Below are 17,892 nucleotides of genomic sequence, written 5' to 3'. Positions count from 1 at the left end.
TTTTAGTTTACACTTAGCCTTGAAAAGGGTGGGGGGATTCTTTCACATACTTGACTGGGTGTTGGAAGCTGTTAACTAGTGGTTAGAACTGGGAGGATTGGAGGGAACTTTCCTCCCCCATTTTTTAAAGTTTGGCTGTAGGTCTTTCTGCCCGCAGGCTACAGTCACATTAGTGGTTGGAAATTGGATAAGGACAGCACAATGACAAATCCAGGTTGCTTGCAATAAGTTGCTAATCCCTTTGCTTTAATATCGGAGCAGCGTATAATGATGTTTGGACATCACTCCAGTTTACTGACGACCCCACTGGGGCCAGCAATAGAACCTTACAACTGTCTAACAAGGTGTCAGGTGACTCCCGTCGTCACAGCAACGGACACTGGAATCTAATCTTCCCTCCATCCCTTCTAGCACCCAATAACGCCTAGATTATATAAGTGGCCCATCATTGCTTGGTAACTTGAATCAATTAGCGTTAATTCGCACAATGCTATGATGTATTGTGATCACTTTCATTTCAGGGAAGGGGGAGAAATTGCTATAAGTCACCTAAAATGAGGTTGTCTGTGGTGCTGAGGTATTAATTGGGTGTCCATATTAAATGCAAAAGGAGCCCCATCGTGAAAGGAAAGTGGATGAGTGACTCTCTTGGCTGCTATTGACCTATCAGAAGAAGACAGTGCCCTTTTCCTTTGCTTTTATCTATTACAGTTTTCCCTATTGCGTGTCAAGTTGATGTATTATAAAAAATTCATTTGGTGACCTTTCACCCCCTTAGCAGATTAAACAATTTCACTTCGATGGCATCATTAACAGGACCCTGCATTTAATGATGATTTCTCTAAAAGGCCACGGAGATTCGATTTTAAGCTAACAGATTTATTGCACTATTATAACATATCGTAAAAAACTGTACCACCTACGGTCAGGTTTTAGGATAGAAACTGCTTAAGAGTTTATGTGGAGCTTAAAGTGGTATTACCTTGGGATATGCTGTAGCAGCAAGTCTCTGACCTCCAGTGAGATGCTGTTTACATTTAATAAGAGATGTTTGCCCACAATAAACTTTAAAGTGTGTCAGGGGCAGGCCTTTCAGCGGGTGTTCAGGCAGTTGGTTCCCGTCGCTTCGTCTGCAGACATCAGTGTTCTTGTGTCAGGATTTTGATGAGCCCTTCAGTTTCTTCAGCCCACGCTGCTGGCCTAAATTCTGTCCAGCACCAGAAAGCACTTAAGAACTAGGTTAGGGGAGAAATAGGAGCTGGTAACAATGTTAGAATTTTCCAATAACCTGGGACCCATAGAAGAATAGAATTAATAGCATAGAATTTTTTTTAAAAAAAATCTGTTTTAAATTATTACTTTAAAAAAATTAAAAGGGGGCCTTGCCCACTCAGGTTAAGCAAACTAATAAATGGTGATGGGACTATTATATGTTCAATTTCCAGTGAGCGACTGTACCGCAGGTCAGAGACTTAGCTGGGAGACGATTAAAGGGGGCTCTTAGGACTATTCTGCCCCATTTCCCAGAATTCTCGGGGGGCGGGAAATTGCTTCCTACAGAAACTTCATAGTTCGTGATCCACTGTATTTCCTCTTTCTAGGGTTGATTATCACTTTTATCTGACATACACCTTTCATGCCAAATAAATAATTTATTCTTTTGTCCTCACACACATACACAAATTAAAATAAAAGGTTGGGAATAAAGTATCTGATTCAAGCATTTAATTGATGGCAGGATAAGCTACTTTTTAAAAACAAAAATCAAAATTTTTTTTCTTAGACCTGACTTAAGTTGTATAGAGGATAAGTCACTATGGGATATTAGGGTAATATATGTGATATATGATGTTTATCTTTTATATTTCCATTTAATTGCTAAAAATTTATTACATGTCTATGATGTATAGTACATAACAGGCTTGATGAGGCAATCCTATATAATAAAAGCCCAGTGACCGAAGGGTGGAATGGCCAGAATGACCAGTTGATCAGTCACTATGACATACACTGACCACCAGGGGGCAGACACTCAACGCAGGAGCTGCCCCCTGGTGGTCAGTGTGCTCCCACAGCGGGAGCAGCTGCTCAGAAAGTGGATCCATAGTCACTCGGGGATGAGCGGCGCTCCCACAGTGGGCCTATCCTCGCAGGCCACGCCCCCCACCAGTGCATGAATTCCGTGCACCCGGGCCTCTAGTAGATATATAATCTATAATGGTTTTTTTCTTAAATATGTTTTTATTAATTTGAAAAGAGAGAGGGGGAGAGAAACATCAATAAGAGAGAAACATCAATCAGCTGTCTCCTGCATGCTTTCTACTGGGGATCGAGCAGGCAACCTGGGCATGTGTCCTGACTGGTAATCAAATAGGTGACCTTTTGGTGCATGGGACAACACTTAACCAACTGAGCCAAACTGGCCAGGGCTATAATGTTCTTTTAATAAAGCTATCTTGGTCATCAAAAATACCAAAGCTCTTGGAAAAACATGTTTTAAGGTATCATGAATTATATAACCATTTAATTTTATTTATTCTATTTTATTGCTAAGTCACATCAGCAATTAATGTGCTTGAAAGGGGTGAAAAAAAATATAGCTCATTGGTAAATTGCTCTAGACCTTGGTCATGCACGTACTATTTGTAAGACCTTTAGCAGGTTACTTTAGTCCTTTTGGACCTCAGTTTCTCCATCCTATATAATAAAAGTCTAATATGCAAATTGACCAAACAGCTAGTTGCTATGATGTGCACTGACCACCAGTGGGCAGACGCTCAACACAGGAGGTCTCCCCCAGCCCACAGGCCCCAGTTCAGCCAAGGCGGGTGCCAGTGGGGGTCCCCCGATCGCCCTGCCAGTCGCTCCACAGATTGTCTCTGATCACCAGCCAGACCTAGGGACCCTACCCATGCATGAATTTCGTGCACTGGGCCTCTAGTGTATAAATAAGAATACCTACCTTATAATGTCATTTTATTTTTTATTTATTTTTTAAAATATATTTTATTGATTTTTACAGAGAGGAAGGGAGAGAGATAGAGAGTCAGAAACATCGATGAGAGAGAAACATCGATCAGCCGCCTCCTGCACACTCCCCACCGGGGATGTGCCTGCAACCAAGGTACATGCCCTTGACCGGAATCGAACCTGGGACCCTTCAGTCTGCAGGCCAATGCTCTATCCACTGAGCCAAACCGGTTAGGGCTATAATGTCATTTTAAAGATGCGATGAGTTTATACAAGGAAAGCTTAGACTAGTACCTGGTACACAGTTAGTACTCAGCATATATTAATTATGAATATTATTCTCCCCAAAGGCTTCATTCAATTAAAATTAAAAAATCAGTTAATTCCATGGTTATTAAACCTATTTAGTGCAAGCACACCATGGAGATGACAAATATGGAAGAGCTGTTGTGAGGACTAGGTGAGCTATTCCATGTCTAACAGCTGTGCTGCTGCTTTGCTCTCAGGCATCTCATCTCAGCTCCCAGTCATGTCATCATGGTACCAGAATCAGCCATGGAGAAAGTATTCACACCATGGAAACTGGAAAACACTAGGCATCAGGGTCTTTGAGGGGAGAGCTGGTTCATTGGCATACTACTGAACACATCCCCACTGTCTAAGTCTTATAATCTGCTAAATTCTTTCATTAGGGTCTTTGGGGGGCTTCTATCATTAAACTGTGATTAAAAATATAAGTTCATAATTAGCACTTCGGCCCTCATCCCCTTACACCCAGTCCATTTTTTACCATGGCTCAGCAAAAATCTATATATATAAAAGCCAAGCAACCAGAATGATGGACCAACTGGAATGACTGGAACAATTGGTCGCTATGATGCACACTGTGGCAGCCCCTCCCCCTGGTTGGCTCTGCCCCCGATCATGCCCCCTTCCAATCAGGGGTGGGACTAGCTGGCCAACTGCCTGTGGCCCCCTCCCAGCCATCCCCATTCCCGATTGACCCCCCCCCCTTATTGGGGGTGGGGGTGGCCTACCTCCAGCATCTCCTCCCCCACCAGCCCAACCCAATCAGCCCCCATTGGGGTGGGCCGGCTGGACCCCACCTGTGCACGAATTTGAGCACCGGGCCTCTAGTGTTAAATAAAGACATAATTATTATTTATTCAGTTACAATGTAATGTTCACTACAAAGTGTATTATTTTCTAGATTCAAAGGCAGATATTTTCACTGCTGGTAATGGATTTTGGCAAATCGCTACCACAGTAATATTTGTAATCATATGGCTGTATTCCATTTTGTTTTACATGTGCCAGAAATACAAGCAATTTTAAAACTGGGAACTCGATATATACTCGGCCGTATGTTCTTTCAGTCCTAGTCCAGCCTTCAGATGGAGAAGTGGGGAAAGAACTTCCAGTACAGCCACAGCTCATTTTTCTGGATAAGCAGGTAACTTGTTCACAGGTAACGATCCTTAAAGCTGGGTAGCATGTACTCAGTGCAGATTCCATTGTCATGGTACATACTTACAGAGTGCCCCCTGGGTGACATTTGCTGCACTTAGGACTTCTCCTGACTTCTGTCATCCTCCTTCCACTTCATGGCCTGCTTTCCTTCTGCTTCATATGGATGCCCACATTTTGATTAAGAGTGAAAATACAATTTGGATAATTTTCCTCCCCAAGCAAATTCTTGAAGTAGATTTCTAGTATCTTCTCAGAAATCTGACCCTCTCAAAGAGGTAGAACTATATTTGAAGAAGTCATTTCATATGCTAATGAGGAAATTCATGCCATCACATCTGCATTATAGTTTTGTAGTTTTTTTTTAATCTTTATTGTTTTCCAGTTTTATGTTATTTTAAATGATTTCTCTCATAGGTGGTTAAGTAAATCATTAACAAGAGGTTTCACTGCTTAATTCTAATTTCAATGGCCATGCCCTCTGTTTTTATTTTATCTTTTCTGTATTTACTAAAGTTATGGAAGACACTAAAGTGAAATAAGCTAATTAAATCTGCTTTCCACTCTTTACTTTTAAAATGCATCCCCCGGCCCTAACCACTTTGGCTCAATGGATAGAGTGTCAGCCTGCGGACTGAAGAATCCCAGGTTTGTTTCTGGTCAAGGGCATGTACCTTGGTTGCGGGCACATCCTCAGTAGGGGGTGTGCAGGAGGCAGCTGATCGATGTTTTTCTCTCATGAATGTTTCTAACTCTCTCTACCCCTCTGTAAAAAAGTCAATAAAATATTTTTTTAAAAAAAATGCATCTCCTGACATGTATGCAGAGGGACAGAGGCCACAGGACGGAAGTCCACATTTGCAAACCTGCACTTTGATCTCACCCATTTCTCTCCTGCTTTCTTCTCTTGACCTTGCCTTCCTTAGTAACCGTCAGCACAGAATGCCACTGTCCTCTCCTACAAACTTGGCTTTCCTTTCTCCTCTTCACTGCCCTGCTCCACCTTTTCCTGTGATAATGTCCCTTCTCTTCTCTCAATGTGCTAATCATGATATATTCTTAACATGAGAAAGAAAATGCTTATTTATCATTTTTCTTCCTTTGCTTGTTTGTACTGAATTTGTGCTTTATGCAAGATTCTATTCTAAATTATCTTCTTTTATAAATAAATTCATAGATTCTCTTCTGAATCCAACTTTTCCTGTTTTGTTTTTTCCCCCACTGTTCTCAGAATCGGAGAGTGGAGTCCTTAGGGCTGCCAACAGAGCCTTGGGCCATTTCTGTTTCCCTGGAAGGGACTTCAGATTCAGTGCTGAAAGGTAGGTATCTGTGACTTTCAGAGACCTGTTACTACTGCATCTGCACAGAAAACGTTTGCGGCCGTTAGGGATTCATAGCAAGGTCAGTTATCCTCAGTATCTTCAGTAATTTGAAAGGAACATCCATCATTCCCACTCTACAATGCCAGTGTTTGTGAAAAGAAAGTTTCGGCTGGCAGTAAATACTTAAGGAAACACCTCCTCCTCTCCCCTCCTTTGCATGATGAAGGAGCATTTTTGTCATGTCCATATCCCCAATAGGGTGTAAGGAGAAGAGCATGTCCCCTAAGACAAATGATTCTTTAGTACAGTATCATGGACTGGCTGAGGGATCAAGTCACCCATACAAGTTGGTTTCTATGGAGAAACACTGGCTCAATGATAGGAAGAATAAATGTGATGGCAAATGCAAAACACCCGGTCCAGAGCAGAACCTCAAGTTCATTTTTCCCTCTCCACTTTTCTTTGTCTTCTGTTACCTTCCTGTGCAGTCCAAGTACCACTGCTTAGCTTCATTTACTTTCCCTATATCATGTGCATGTGAAAATTTAAAAAACACATATTTTATTTTTTGCTCCTATGAATTTGAATATTTTAGATACCTCATATAGATAAAATCATACAGTATTTGTCCCTCCATGACTGGCTTATTTCCTTGGCATAATGTTCTCAAGATTCATCCAAGTTGTCACATATTTTAGAATTTCCTTTTTTTAAAAGCCGAGTAGTATTTCATTGTATGTGTATTCCACGTTTTCTTTACCTGTTCATCTGTTGGTTGACATTTTGATTGTTTCCATTTCTTGGCAAGTGTGAATAGCACTGCAATGAACATGGGGTGCAGCTATCTCTTTGCAATCCTGATTTAAATTATTTTGCATAAATACCTAGAAGTGGGCTTGCTGGATCATATTTCTATTTTTAATTTTGTGAGGAACCTCCATAGTGTTTTCCATAGCAGCTGCACCATTTTGCATTCCCACCAACAGTACACAAGAGTTCCAGGCCAACACTTATTGTCTTTGGTATTTTGATAATACCAATCTTAATAAGGTGTAAGATAATATCTCATTTTATTTTGATTTGCATTTCCCTGATTATTAGTGATATTGAGCATCTTTTTATATACCTGTTGGCCATTTGCAGGTCTTCTTTGGAGAAATGTCTGTTTGAGTCTTTAGTCTATTTTTAAATCATATTATTTGTTTGTTTGTTTTTTGCTATTCATTTGCAGGAGTTCCTTATATATTTTAGAAATTAACCCTTATCAGATATACGGCTTGCATATATTTTCTCCCATTCTGTAGTTTGCCTTTTCACTCTGTTTATTGTTTGCTTTGTTATGCTTAAGATATTTAGTTTGATATTATCCCACTTGTTTAATTTTGTTTAAGATGTCCAAATGATTCACAGATTCAATTTAATCTCTATCAAAATTTCAATAACATTTTTTACAAAAATATTTTTAAAATTATAAAATTCATATGGAACCACAAAAAAATCCCAAATAGACAAAAAGAATCTTGAAAAAGAAAAACAGGCATCACATGCCTGATTTTTAAAATATATGACAAAACTATCTCATATAATAAAAGGCTAATATGCAAATTGTCCCCTTGGGAGTTCAACAAACCAGGAGTTCGACCGCTTGCTATGACGTGAGCTGACCACCAGGGGCAGCGCAGAACAAAGGAAGGCCCCAACCGGCCCTGATCGCTGGCCACGCCTAGGGACCCCACCCATGCACAAATTTCGTGTCCAGGACCTCTACTCTCTATATATAAAAGGCTAAGTGACTGACCATATGTCCGTCTGATCATCCAACCTACTGGCAGGTATATATGACATGCACTGGCAATTTAAAAATAAACGTTGACTCACGCATGCATGATACATATAAAGCTCTCACTGGCGCCAATTGCATGTGAAGCCAGAATTTATCTGAAGACAAACTGTTGGCACTTTGTTGTTGTTATATCATGTTGTTGTTGTTTATTTATTAATCAATTTATCAATCATTGTTTTTATCAATGTTTTTATATCATGTTTTTGTTATTTTCATATCATGTCTTTGTTGTTTTTATATCATGTTGTTATTATTTATTAATCAATTTATATATTATTTCCATATACATTTTACTAATTTTCTTTTATCTCTGACACTTTTATTATAGAGAAGGGGTGAATAGTGATATTAAAATATTTTGTATTTTAATTTTATAATACTATAGTATATATACTATTTTGACATGTAATTTTTTGCAGTAACATAATTACCACACGAATCTTTCTTCTAATTAACTTCCTTTCAATGTGCACGAATCCATGCACCAGGCCACTAGTATTAAATAAAATAGTATGGTACTTGCATAAAGGCAGACTTATAGACCAAAGGAACACAATAGAGATTCTAAAAATAAGTCTAGGTACATACATACGGTCAACTGTAATTCAACAAGGGAAGCAAGGATACACAATGGGGAGAAGATGGTTGCAATTGGTGTTGGGGAAACTGGATATCTAAAAGCAAAAGAATAAAGTTGGACCATTGTTTTACACCATACAGAAAAAAAATCAACTAAAAACGGATTAAAGTCTTAAATATAAGACCTGAATCTTTAAAATTCCAGAAGAAAACAGACAAAAAGCTTGTTGATGTTGGTCTTGGCAATGATTTCATAGATATGCATCATAGGCACAGGCAACACAGACAAAATTAGAGAATGTATTGATAACTTTGTAAAAAATTAGCTTATTAGATTTCTTATGCACTTCATAAACCAGTTAAGATATTTCTATTGGTTTTGGGTTTTCCCAAACTTGTAATGTTTTTTCCCAAACTTGTAAATGACTCACCTACCAGTACAAACATCAGCCTATCTGCAAAATTTCTGGTTTCCAAGGAAAGGTCATTATTTACAGTTATTTATTGCTCTACTCAGGCTATGAGTCTAAGCTCATTCACATGGCTCCCATAAAATATGTGAAATGCTAAAATGTATAGGAATAAGCCCATTATAGAAGTGCTACATCTTGCCTCTCCTGCTAATTTCATTTATTTTGGCCTAAATTATTTCTATTGTCTGAAATATAACACCTGCCTCTCCTGAGGATGTTGTATTTTCATTCTTTATTACTTGTCTCTATAAAAGGAAAGACAAAATTGTTATGATAAATTTTCCAAGAAAATGAATTCTCATTCAGCATAGTTTTTAAAATAAATTAATCTCAGGATTTTTTTAAAAGAGTGTATTATTTAGCTTATAGTTTTTGTGCTAAGCTGTACCTCATCAATTCCAAAAAACAGGACTAGCCACAAAGATAGCCACTTTTGAAAATTTTCTTGAGGAGGCAATCAACATATCTGATTAAATATTTCATAGTCAAAACTCTTGTTGTTTAAATCTCGTTTCATTCTGTTGTCTTCTTATTGGAGCTATAAATTTGACTGCTCTCTCTTTTCAAGTTGCCTTTCAACTAACTATTTTGGCCTGTAAATTTCCTGCTCTATTTACTTACTTATTAAGAAATCAAAGCTTTTTAGCCTGTGGACAAATATAATTTTCTTCCAAACTTGTATAGTTACTCTCTTCATTGCCCTGCCCACTCTCTCTTTGCATAACACATTTTTAAAGACCCAGATGTTGCTGCTCATTTTATGAGAATCACCTCATAGACTTTCCATCTTCTCTATACTTCCACTCATACAATCGATATTTTACTCACGTTGGTAAAAGTAGCACCCACATTGCTGACTCATATTTGTTCTTCTTGGTGATTTCTTTGCCCAAGCAATTAAATCTGAAACTCTTTGGGTTTAAAATCTCAAGGAAAGAGGACAGCCCAAAATGTTCCTTGTACAAATTTGCAGAAAAAAAGCCCACATTATTAAGAAAGTAAGGTAATTAAGCAAAGCTATCCCAGGTTGGCTAATGTGAAAATGAAATGTTCAAAACTGCATTATGAGTTAATTTTATTTATTTTTTTAAAATATATTTTATTGATTTATTATTATTTTTTTTTTACAGAGAGGAAGGGAGAGGGTTAGAGAGTTAGAAACATCGATGAGAGAGAAACATCAATCAGCTGCCTCCTACACAACCCCTACTGGGGATGTGCTGGCAAGCAAGGTACATGCCCTTGACTGGAATTAAACCTAGGACCCTTCAGTCCGCAGGCCGATGCTCTATCCACTGAGCCAAACCAGCTAGGGCTATGAGTTAATTTTAAACTGTCTGCCTTGATTATGTCAGTCTGTCCATTCTTCAATGCCATTTAGCTGTTGCTGGCTTGGTCTGGAATACATCAAATATAATAGTAATTCTGATTTTAACACAGCAGCATAAAAATATCAATTTTCAGCTTTTTTCATGTTCTATATCAGTTGCTATCACCTGACTACTGAAACTCACCTACACCTATCCTCTACTCCATACATTCCCCATATTCTATACTCCATGCACACTTCAAACCATACACACACTCTATACCAGTGATGGGCAACCTTTTGAGCTTGGTGTGTCAAACTTCGCCAAAAAACTGAGCATAACTTGGGTAGTGTGTCACTTTGAGGAAAAAACATTATTTCGCAAATGTTTCATCCTCAGGAGCAGCAAATGTTTCATCCTCGGCATGCGGCCGCGTGTCATCAGAAATGGCTACATGTGTCAGTGCTGACACGCATGTCATCAGTTCGCCATCACTGCTCTATACCTTGCCCTCACTCCATATCTGTCATTGTACTTTCATGCTTCTGTAATAGAATATCATAGACTGGAGGGCTTATCAATGAAGACATTTATTTCTCACAGCTCTGGAGCCTGCAAAACCCAATATGAAGGCCCCAGCGAATTCTGTGTCTGGGAAGGGTCCACTTCCTGGTTCATAGACACTTCTCACGGTGTCCTCACATGGCCAAAGGGGTGAGCAAATTCTCCGGGGTCTCTTCTATAAGGGTACTTAATGGCATTCATGAGGGCTCTGCCCTGATGACCTAATCACCTCCCGAAGGCCCATTTCCAAAGACCATGATAAGGTTCCAACACAACCTTTCAGTCCATAGCAACACTTTACCTACACTCTATAACTTACCCATATCTAGTATCTCATTTATATTCACTGCCTTACTCATAGTCCATATCCTTAGTCATACTCCATACTGGACCTATACTCTATACTCTACCCACACTCCTTACCTTTACTCCTATTCTATCACTTACCCATACTCAGGCCCTACTTTATACTCCATGCCTTGTATTCTTTTTAAAAAAATATTGTAGTAAGATACACAGAACATAAAGCTATCTTAACCATTTTTACAGGTATAGTTCAGTTACCTATATTTTTTTACCTTACCCATACTTCATGCCTTACTTATACTTCATACCTTGCTTATACTTCATACCTACTCATATTCTATACCTTATATATACTCCATACTTCACAGTATTTTATACATTAACCATATGCAGTAGCTTAGTCATACTCCATATCTTACTCATATTCCATACCTTACTTTTGTACTGTACCTTACTCAGACTCCATACTTTACTCCTGATACTTACCTCCCCAAATCCTTCATTATTTTTCTTTTAGTTATCCCAAGGATCTGATCACTGACTAGCTTAGATAACAACAACTCACACTAAGCCTGGTGACTCACCTGGATCAGTATTGTCATCATTCTTCTCCTTGGGAGATTCATGGGAAAGTATGAGGAACATGCTGAGGTTGTCTTCTATGCACACACTCTGTGTGTGTGTGTGTGTGTGTGTGTGTGTGTGTGTGTGTGTGTGTGAGAGTGAGAGAGAGAGAGAGAGAGAGAGAGAGAGAGAGAGAGAGAGAGAGAGTTGTAGGGAAAACATTTTGTGCAATTTTCCAAGTTTAGAGAGCCCACATCACCAAAACATTCTATTTCATTTGATTGAAATTATCTTTTAAAACCATCATGAAATAGTTCTAGTTAACTTTGGAAAAAATGGAACCAAATCCATTTGGGATGGATTATGTAACTTATTCTACTAGTAAGTATTTCCTGGAGAAAAACAAAATAACAACAACAAAACTATACCAATAGATCTAGTGTAAATCTTTTATTCTGCAATTTTACTTCATGTTCTTTTGTCTTTGTAGACCTTCCTCAGTAAAAAAGAGATTATTTCTTAAAAAGCAGATTTGCATACACAAAAACTATTATTTAAGGGCCTTTCAGATCCTTTGATAATTATAAATCCTAGTTGTAGGGAAAAGACGTTCTTAATATTTAAAAAAAGTGGAAACATTAATAATATAGTTTGATGTAAATATGTAATAGTTTGCTAGTTTAGCTAGAGGTGAGAGAGATAGCATGGCAGAGAACTTGAGCTGAAAAGGTATTTTAGAAACCATATGCCCTGCAGAAACACTCAGGTAGCAATCCCTGGTTAAGTCATGTAATCAATTTCAGTTTTGCACAAGCCCAACACCCCATCTCGTGGAAATTCCCGCAGCCAGTACGTTGTTTATACCAGCTTGGTCAGGGAGCCTGGCAATGGCATTTGTATATTTTACAATTATCATTCCAGAGATATGATGAACCCTGGAGTAATGTACTGTACTTGGCAGCAACTGCCTCAGCTTTTGCGCGCATATGCTTCAAATCTGAGGATATCATAGATATATATGGGAATCTTTGTAGAGATCTCTGAGGCAAGCTGGTATTTAACACAAAAGCAAACCCATTTGGAGCTAAAGCACTTTCCATTAGGCAGTTTGGCGGCTGTTCTATGAGGCAGACTCACTGTGCTCCACGGACACATTTCGATTAAATGCTGCTTTGTATTCCTCCAAAGATGGGAACAATAAGGACGTTTGTCAAAGGAAAAACTGCAGCAAACGATTTCATGTTGAACATCTGTACTCTGCAGTTCATTGTTTGCAAGAGTTTATTGACCATAATTTTGATGCATATAGGTTTTAAAGAGTATAAACTGCATTTATCTTGGGCGCCTATCATTTATTTTAGTCTTGGCTTATTTATTTCCATTTTTTTTCTGGGCATTTTATTTATTTTGGTACTCTGACGAGATGAAGGAAAAGATGTTTCCAAAAAAGGAAGTTTAGTTAGCTTTGCAAAATTGATGAGGAAAGACAATGTTTTCACCAAAAGGATTGAGCAATTGAATTGAAATATGTAACACTAAGCATATCATATCTTTATGATACCTTTCAGCCTTATGATTTCCAACCAATTTATAAACTTTAAAGCCACTTCCTATCTCATTGTCCATCATACCAATCACAGTGACTTTTCCATAGTGACTTTTAGTAGCAGCTGTTAATTAACAAAGTAATTTGAGGATAGTGGAGTCAGAAGACTAATTAATGGCATTGTGAACGCGAGCCTGCCAGGAGTTGTCTTCTTTCACTTTATAAATGGATGGCCCATTTTTAGAAGATGTGAGCTTTCTTTTCTGCATTTTACCCAGGGAAACCATGGCCCAGGCAATTCATGTTGCTAAATCTTTATCAGTCATGCTTTGAAGCATTGCTGGAGTCTTGATCAATTGGCCTAACTCTGTCCCCACATAAAATATAGAACCTTTGAATAGAAAAGAGACAGAGCCAAAAAACTGACCACCTAGGAAGACAATAGTATTTCTTTCTTGAGAGACATTTAATAATAAATTAGTGGAGATACAGTAGTGGTTAAGAATGCTAACTTTGAAATTAGGCAAATTTGGGCTATAACCCCAGTACCGAGTAATTTGACATCTTATGAGTCTATTTCCTATTATCTAAATTATATAGATAATAAGATATTTTATACATTTTTATGAAGCTTATTTATAAGTACATAAAATGTATTTATAATGTATATAAATCATAGTGTCTGGTTAAGCTTTCAATACATGTTAGCTGTTATTATTGGATTATTTGGTTCTAAGACTTGTCTAAGACTTAATCTGATCCTGATGGATTTAGTAACCTCTTTAATTAAAAAAAGTTTCCTTTATTGTCCAATTGCCTCTCTATAGAGAAGACTGAAATGAATTCCTCTTGAGTAGATAACTAACATTTACTTTTTGTTTTTGTGTTCATTTGTAGGGTGTACTCAGGCAGAAACTCGAGATGGTTATGTGAGCTTCTCCAACTTGGCAATTTTGATCTCTGGGTCAAATTGGCACTTTATTTTTACTGTCACTTCCCCTCCAGGTAATTTCAGCACAGTGTGTTTTATTATCTGTTTGTTTTATTTAAAAAATAGCCCCTTCTCCTTTGTCATTGGAATAGCTCTTATCATGAATAAGGAGTCATCTAAGTTTAGAGAAAAAACATCAATTGATTATATTATTAAGGTGTGAGAAGCAAGAGCACATGTAGAAATTAAGTCTCAGGAGAATCCTGGTAAGCAAGAATCCAAATGTCCATTTTCCTCTAGTTGTTAAAATTTTCTTTGAATTTTCTACTTTATAAAAAAAATATATATGTGACATTTGATAGCATTGGGTTGGATATTAATTAGAAATTTTAATTTACAGAAAAGAGAGTCCTGGGATACAGAGTATTATGAATTCTTTCATTTCTGCCCTCACCCTCCCCTCCTCCCCTCCCCCAAAATGGCAACTATATCCATTTAAAATCCTGGTATTTTAAAGAAGTATAGGTATAAAGCATGTGTGACTTGCTTATATGTATGCTTCAGTCCTTCTTAAAAAAACATTAAAAAGAAATTTCCCTTCTGAAGTATTCTTGATAATTTTTTATTTGGTAGAAGGTAATGCTATCCAACAAGTTTATAGTAGGTAACCTGTTAATTAAACTTCAAAGCCAGAGGAGCCTATGTAAAATACCTCTTTCTCATTCCCAGAAGGGTAGAGCTGAGAGTCCAATTTCTGCCATCCTCTTTTTAAAGGGTTGAATTCTGATAGAAACACAGAGCTTTCCACTTAAAAAAATAATTTAAATATTGCCTGCATTATTTGATTTACCAGAAAATCTACCTAAAAGAATTTGTAAAATACTAACTTTGCATTTGTACTGAAAGGTAGAAATTTACAATCAATTATTAAGTTTGGTCAGGGAAGTTAGTCTGATACCTAAAACATACAACTGTAAAAAGCAGTTCATGTACAGGTGTGATAATACAGTTTTGTAAAATGTACTAGAGCAGTCATTACTTCATTCAGACCTCTTAGATATTGGAAATGACAAAGGAAATAAAATGTTTTGATGTGAGATATCTTAAGTTCAACAACAAATATTTAATTAAATCCAGACATTAGTGTTCCATCATGAAACAAATTCAAACTGTCATAGTAAACTTTTCAATACGTTAAAAATGTGGCTTTCATAAAAATATATAAAGAGCACTTGTCAACGGTTATTGAACTCATAATGAGGGAACCAGGAGGACAGCAAAGCTGTTAAATTACATGTGAGGGATATAGATCAACCAGGAAGGAGCTGCTGACATAAGTTTGTTAAATTGGATACAGGACAATAAAACTATAGCCTTTGAAGTTAGATGTCTACAGATATCCTGTGCATCTTTACTGGACAAAAATCATTTGCAGCTTACCAATCTTGTATTAATTAAGCCTGATCCTCAATTAAATATAAAGTAAAAAAAAAAAAGTATGTTCCAGAGAATTTGATAAATCTTGGATGGGCCTATTTGAAAATGCTTCAAAATGACATTGATAAGATCTGAAATTGGGTTTTCCCTTAATTTCAAGTTTTGGACCATTTTCTTCACAAAGGGAATATCTTCTGTGGTCAAGTAAACAATTATTAATTGTTTTAGGCAGATATTCTTTTAATATCTAATGAGAGTGTCCTAATTTAAGTAGAGGTTCATGGAGACCCATGTTCAGGGTCCTTGACCATAGAATGCCCAAGGATATATTTCAAAGGATATTTTGTCCTAGACTTTTGTCTTTTAATTTCCTTGGTGATCAATTAAGACTGAACATTTTATGAGGATTATTTTAAGGAATAAGTTATAAAACCAAGTGTAAAATGTGGTCCAAACTTCTCAGTAACACTTTGATTTTGAGTTGAGCTTGGTGTTCACTTTGACTAGATCACTAGTTTATCTTAGGTTCCACCTATAACTTGTAAAGTAGACTACTGAGGGATTACAGTTTTTCTTTGGCCATTTTCCTTAAATCATGTTTCATAATTTTCAATATCAAGTCTGTGAGATAGGGCTCTGTCAGAATTAGATTAAAAACATTTAAATTAGCCCAGCAGACATGGCTCAGTGATTGAGAATAGACCTATGAACCAGGAGGTCACAGTTTAATTCCTGGTCAGGGCACATGCCCTAGTTGCAGGCTTGATCCCCAGTCAGGGGCATGCTGGAGGCAGCCAATTAGTGATTCTCTCTCATCATTGATGTTTTTATCTCTCGCTCCCTCTCCTTTCCTCTCTGAAATCAATAAAAATATATATATTTTTAAAAGTTTAAATTAGAAGAGAATAGATGGAAGATAAAAAGAAAGCATTAAAAGGCCTGCATTTCTGTGAATCCTTATTGTCTTGTTTCGTGTATTTAAATTTTATTCCCATCCCCTCTCCTTTGGCAACCATCAGCTTGTTCTCTATAACTATAGACATGCTTCTGTTTTGTTTATTCATTTGTTTTGTGTTTTTAGATTCCACATACAAGTGAAATCAGAAGGTATTTGCCTTTCCCTGTCTGACTTATGTCACATAGCATAATACTCAATCAGTCGATCCATGTTGTCGCAAATGGCAGGATTTCATTCTTTTTTATTGCTGAATAATATTCTGTTAGATATATCAAATCTTCATTCTCACTTCATTCACTGAAGGCCACCTAGGTTGCTTCCTTATCTTGGCTATGGTCAATAATGCTGAAATGAACATAGGGGAAGATATATTTCTTGAGATAAACATCCAGGGGTGGAATTGCTGGATCATATGGCAGCCCATCTTTTAATTTTTTGAGGAATTTTCATACTCTTTTCCACAGTGGCTTCACTGGTTTGCATTCCCACCAACACTGTACAATGATTTCCTTTCTCCATATCCTTGCCAGCACTTCTTATTTGTTGATTTACTGATGATAGCCATTCTAACAGGTGGAAGGTGATATCTCATTGTGGTTTTAATTTGACATCATATTGATTAACAGTGAAGATACTGAGAGTAACTCCTTGTTTCCCACTATTATCAATTTCTAGTGCTAGAATCATTTGGGAAAGCAGCTCTTATTCCCATATTGATATGGCAATCATTAATTTTTTTTGTTTCTATCAAGTTCCAAATTCATATATATAACCAGCATTGATTTATGTTGTTATTATTTTATTTATTTATGAATCAAGCAGAAAAGTTGCAAATATTTTTATTAGTCTTTCTCTTCTCTCTTAGAGAAATAAATAGAGAGGAACAAGTCATTATTCCTGTTTTAGAAATACAGATATTGAGGAACTGAGAAGTTAAATATTTCTGACCAAGTGTGTATAGAATCCTCATAAGTCTTTCTAGTATGTTGACTAATCCAGCTCATTTAGTTATTTCTGAACTTCTAAGACACCATTCAGAGAGAAGATTTCTATAAGTTTATATTACTAACTTCCCACCCAGCCTTTCCACATTCACTGCCATTACCAGGTCTAGGCTCTGGATTTCCTAACCATTTCTTGGAGCCATGAAGTTCTTAGGGGATTCCCAGGAGAAGAGGTGAGAGAACCAAGGATGCTTTCTGCCATCAGTCCTTTCTGCCAAAAACTCTATTGCAGTTGCCATTTCTGTGCCTGAAATACTCTTGCTCCAGAAATTCACATGGCTTATCATCATTTCACTCAGGTTTTGTGGGAGCCCCTTTCACGTCCCGCGTGTTTCAGGGTTCCCGTTCAGGTCCGGTTTCTGGAGAAGGCTGCAATCAAAATGAAAAGAGACTGGAAAAGTGTTAATTTGGGTAAAATGGGGGCCAGGCGGGAGTCCACCTCTAGGGAGAGGACTACTCCTGCCTGGCCTTTGCCTTCCCTTTTATTGGGGTTCTGAGATACACCCATATCCTTTAGGCAGGAAATTCCAATAATAGACAATCAGCAAAAATTCACATATGATTAAAAGGTGAAAGTTGCTTTAACTACCAATGTCTCAACTAAACAATAAGTGAATA

The 17,892-nt window shown here is 37.4% G+C and overlaps 1 protein-coding gene across 1 annotated transcript in view; it reads left to right on the top strand.

The window, feature by feature from the left end:
* The window catches only part of PKHD1 (PKHD1 ciliary IPT domain containing fibrocystin/polyductin), a 418,502-nt gene that overhangs the window by 380,599 nt on the left and 20,011 nt on the right, over window positions 1-17,892 (top strand). The window contains exons 61-63 of the mRNA XM_008157496.3: window positions 4,288-4,423; window positions 5,669-5,756; window positions 13,842-13,949. Of these exons, the coding sequence (XP_008155718.2) occupies window positions 4,288-4,423; window positions 5,669-5,756; window positions 13,842-13,949 (332 nt within the window). The remainder of the gene's footprint in view (window positions 1-4,287; window positions 4,424-5,668; window positions 5,757-13,841; window positions 13,950-17,892) is intronic.

This window comes from Eptesicus fuscus, chromosome 10 (assembly GCF_027574615.1).
Source record: "Eptesicus fuscus isolate TK198812 chromosome 10, DD_ASM_mEF_20220401, whole genome shotgun sequence".
In the NCBI taxonomy this organism is placed as follows: domain Eukaryota; kingdom Metazoa; phylum Chordata; class Mammalia; order Chiroptera; family Vespertilionidae; genus Eptesicus; species Eptesicus fuscus.
This window is presented reverse-complemented; position numbering and strand designations above follow the sequence as displayed.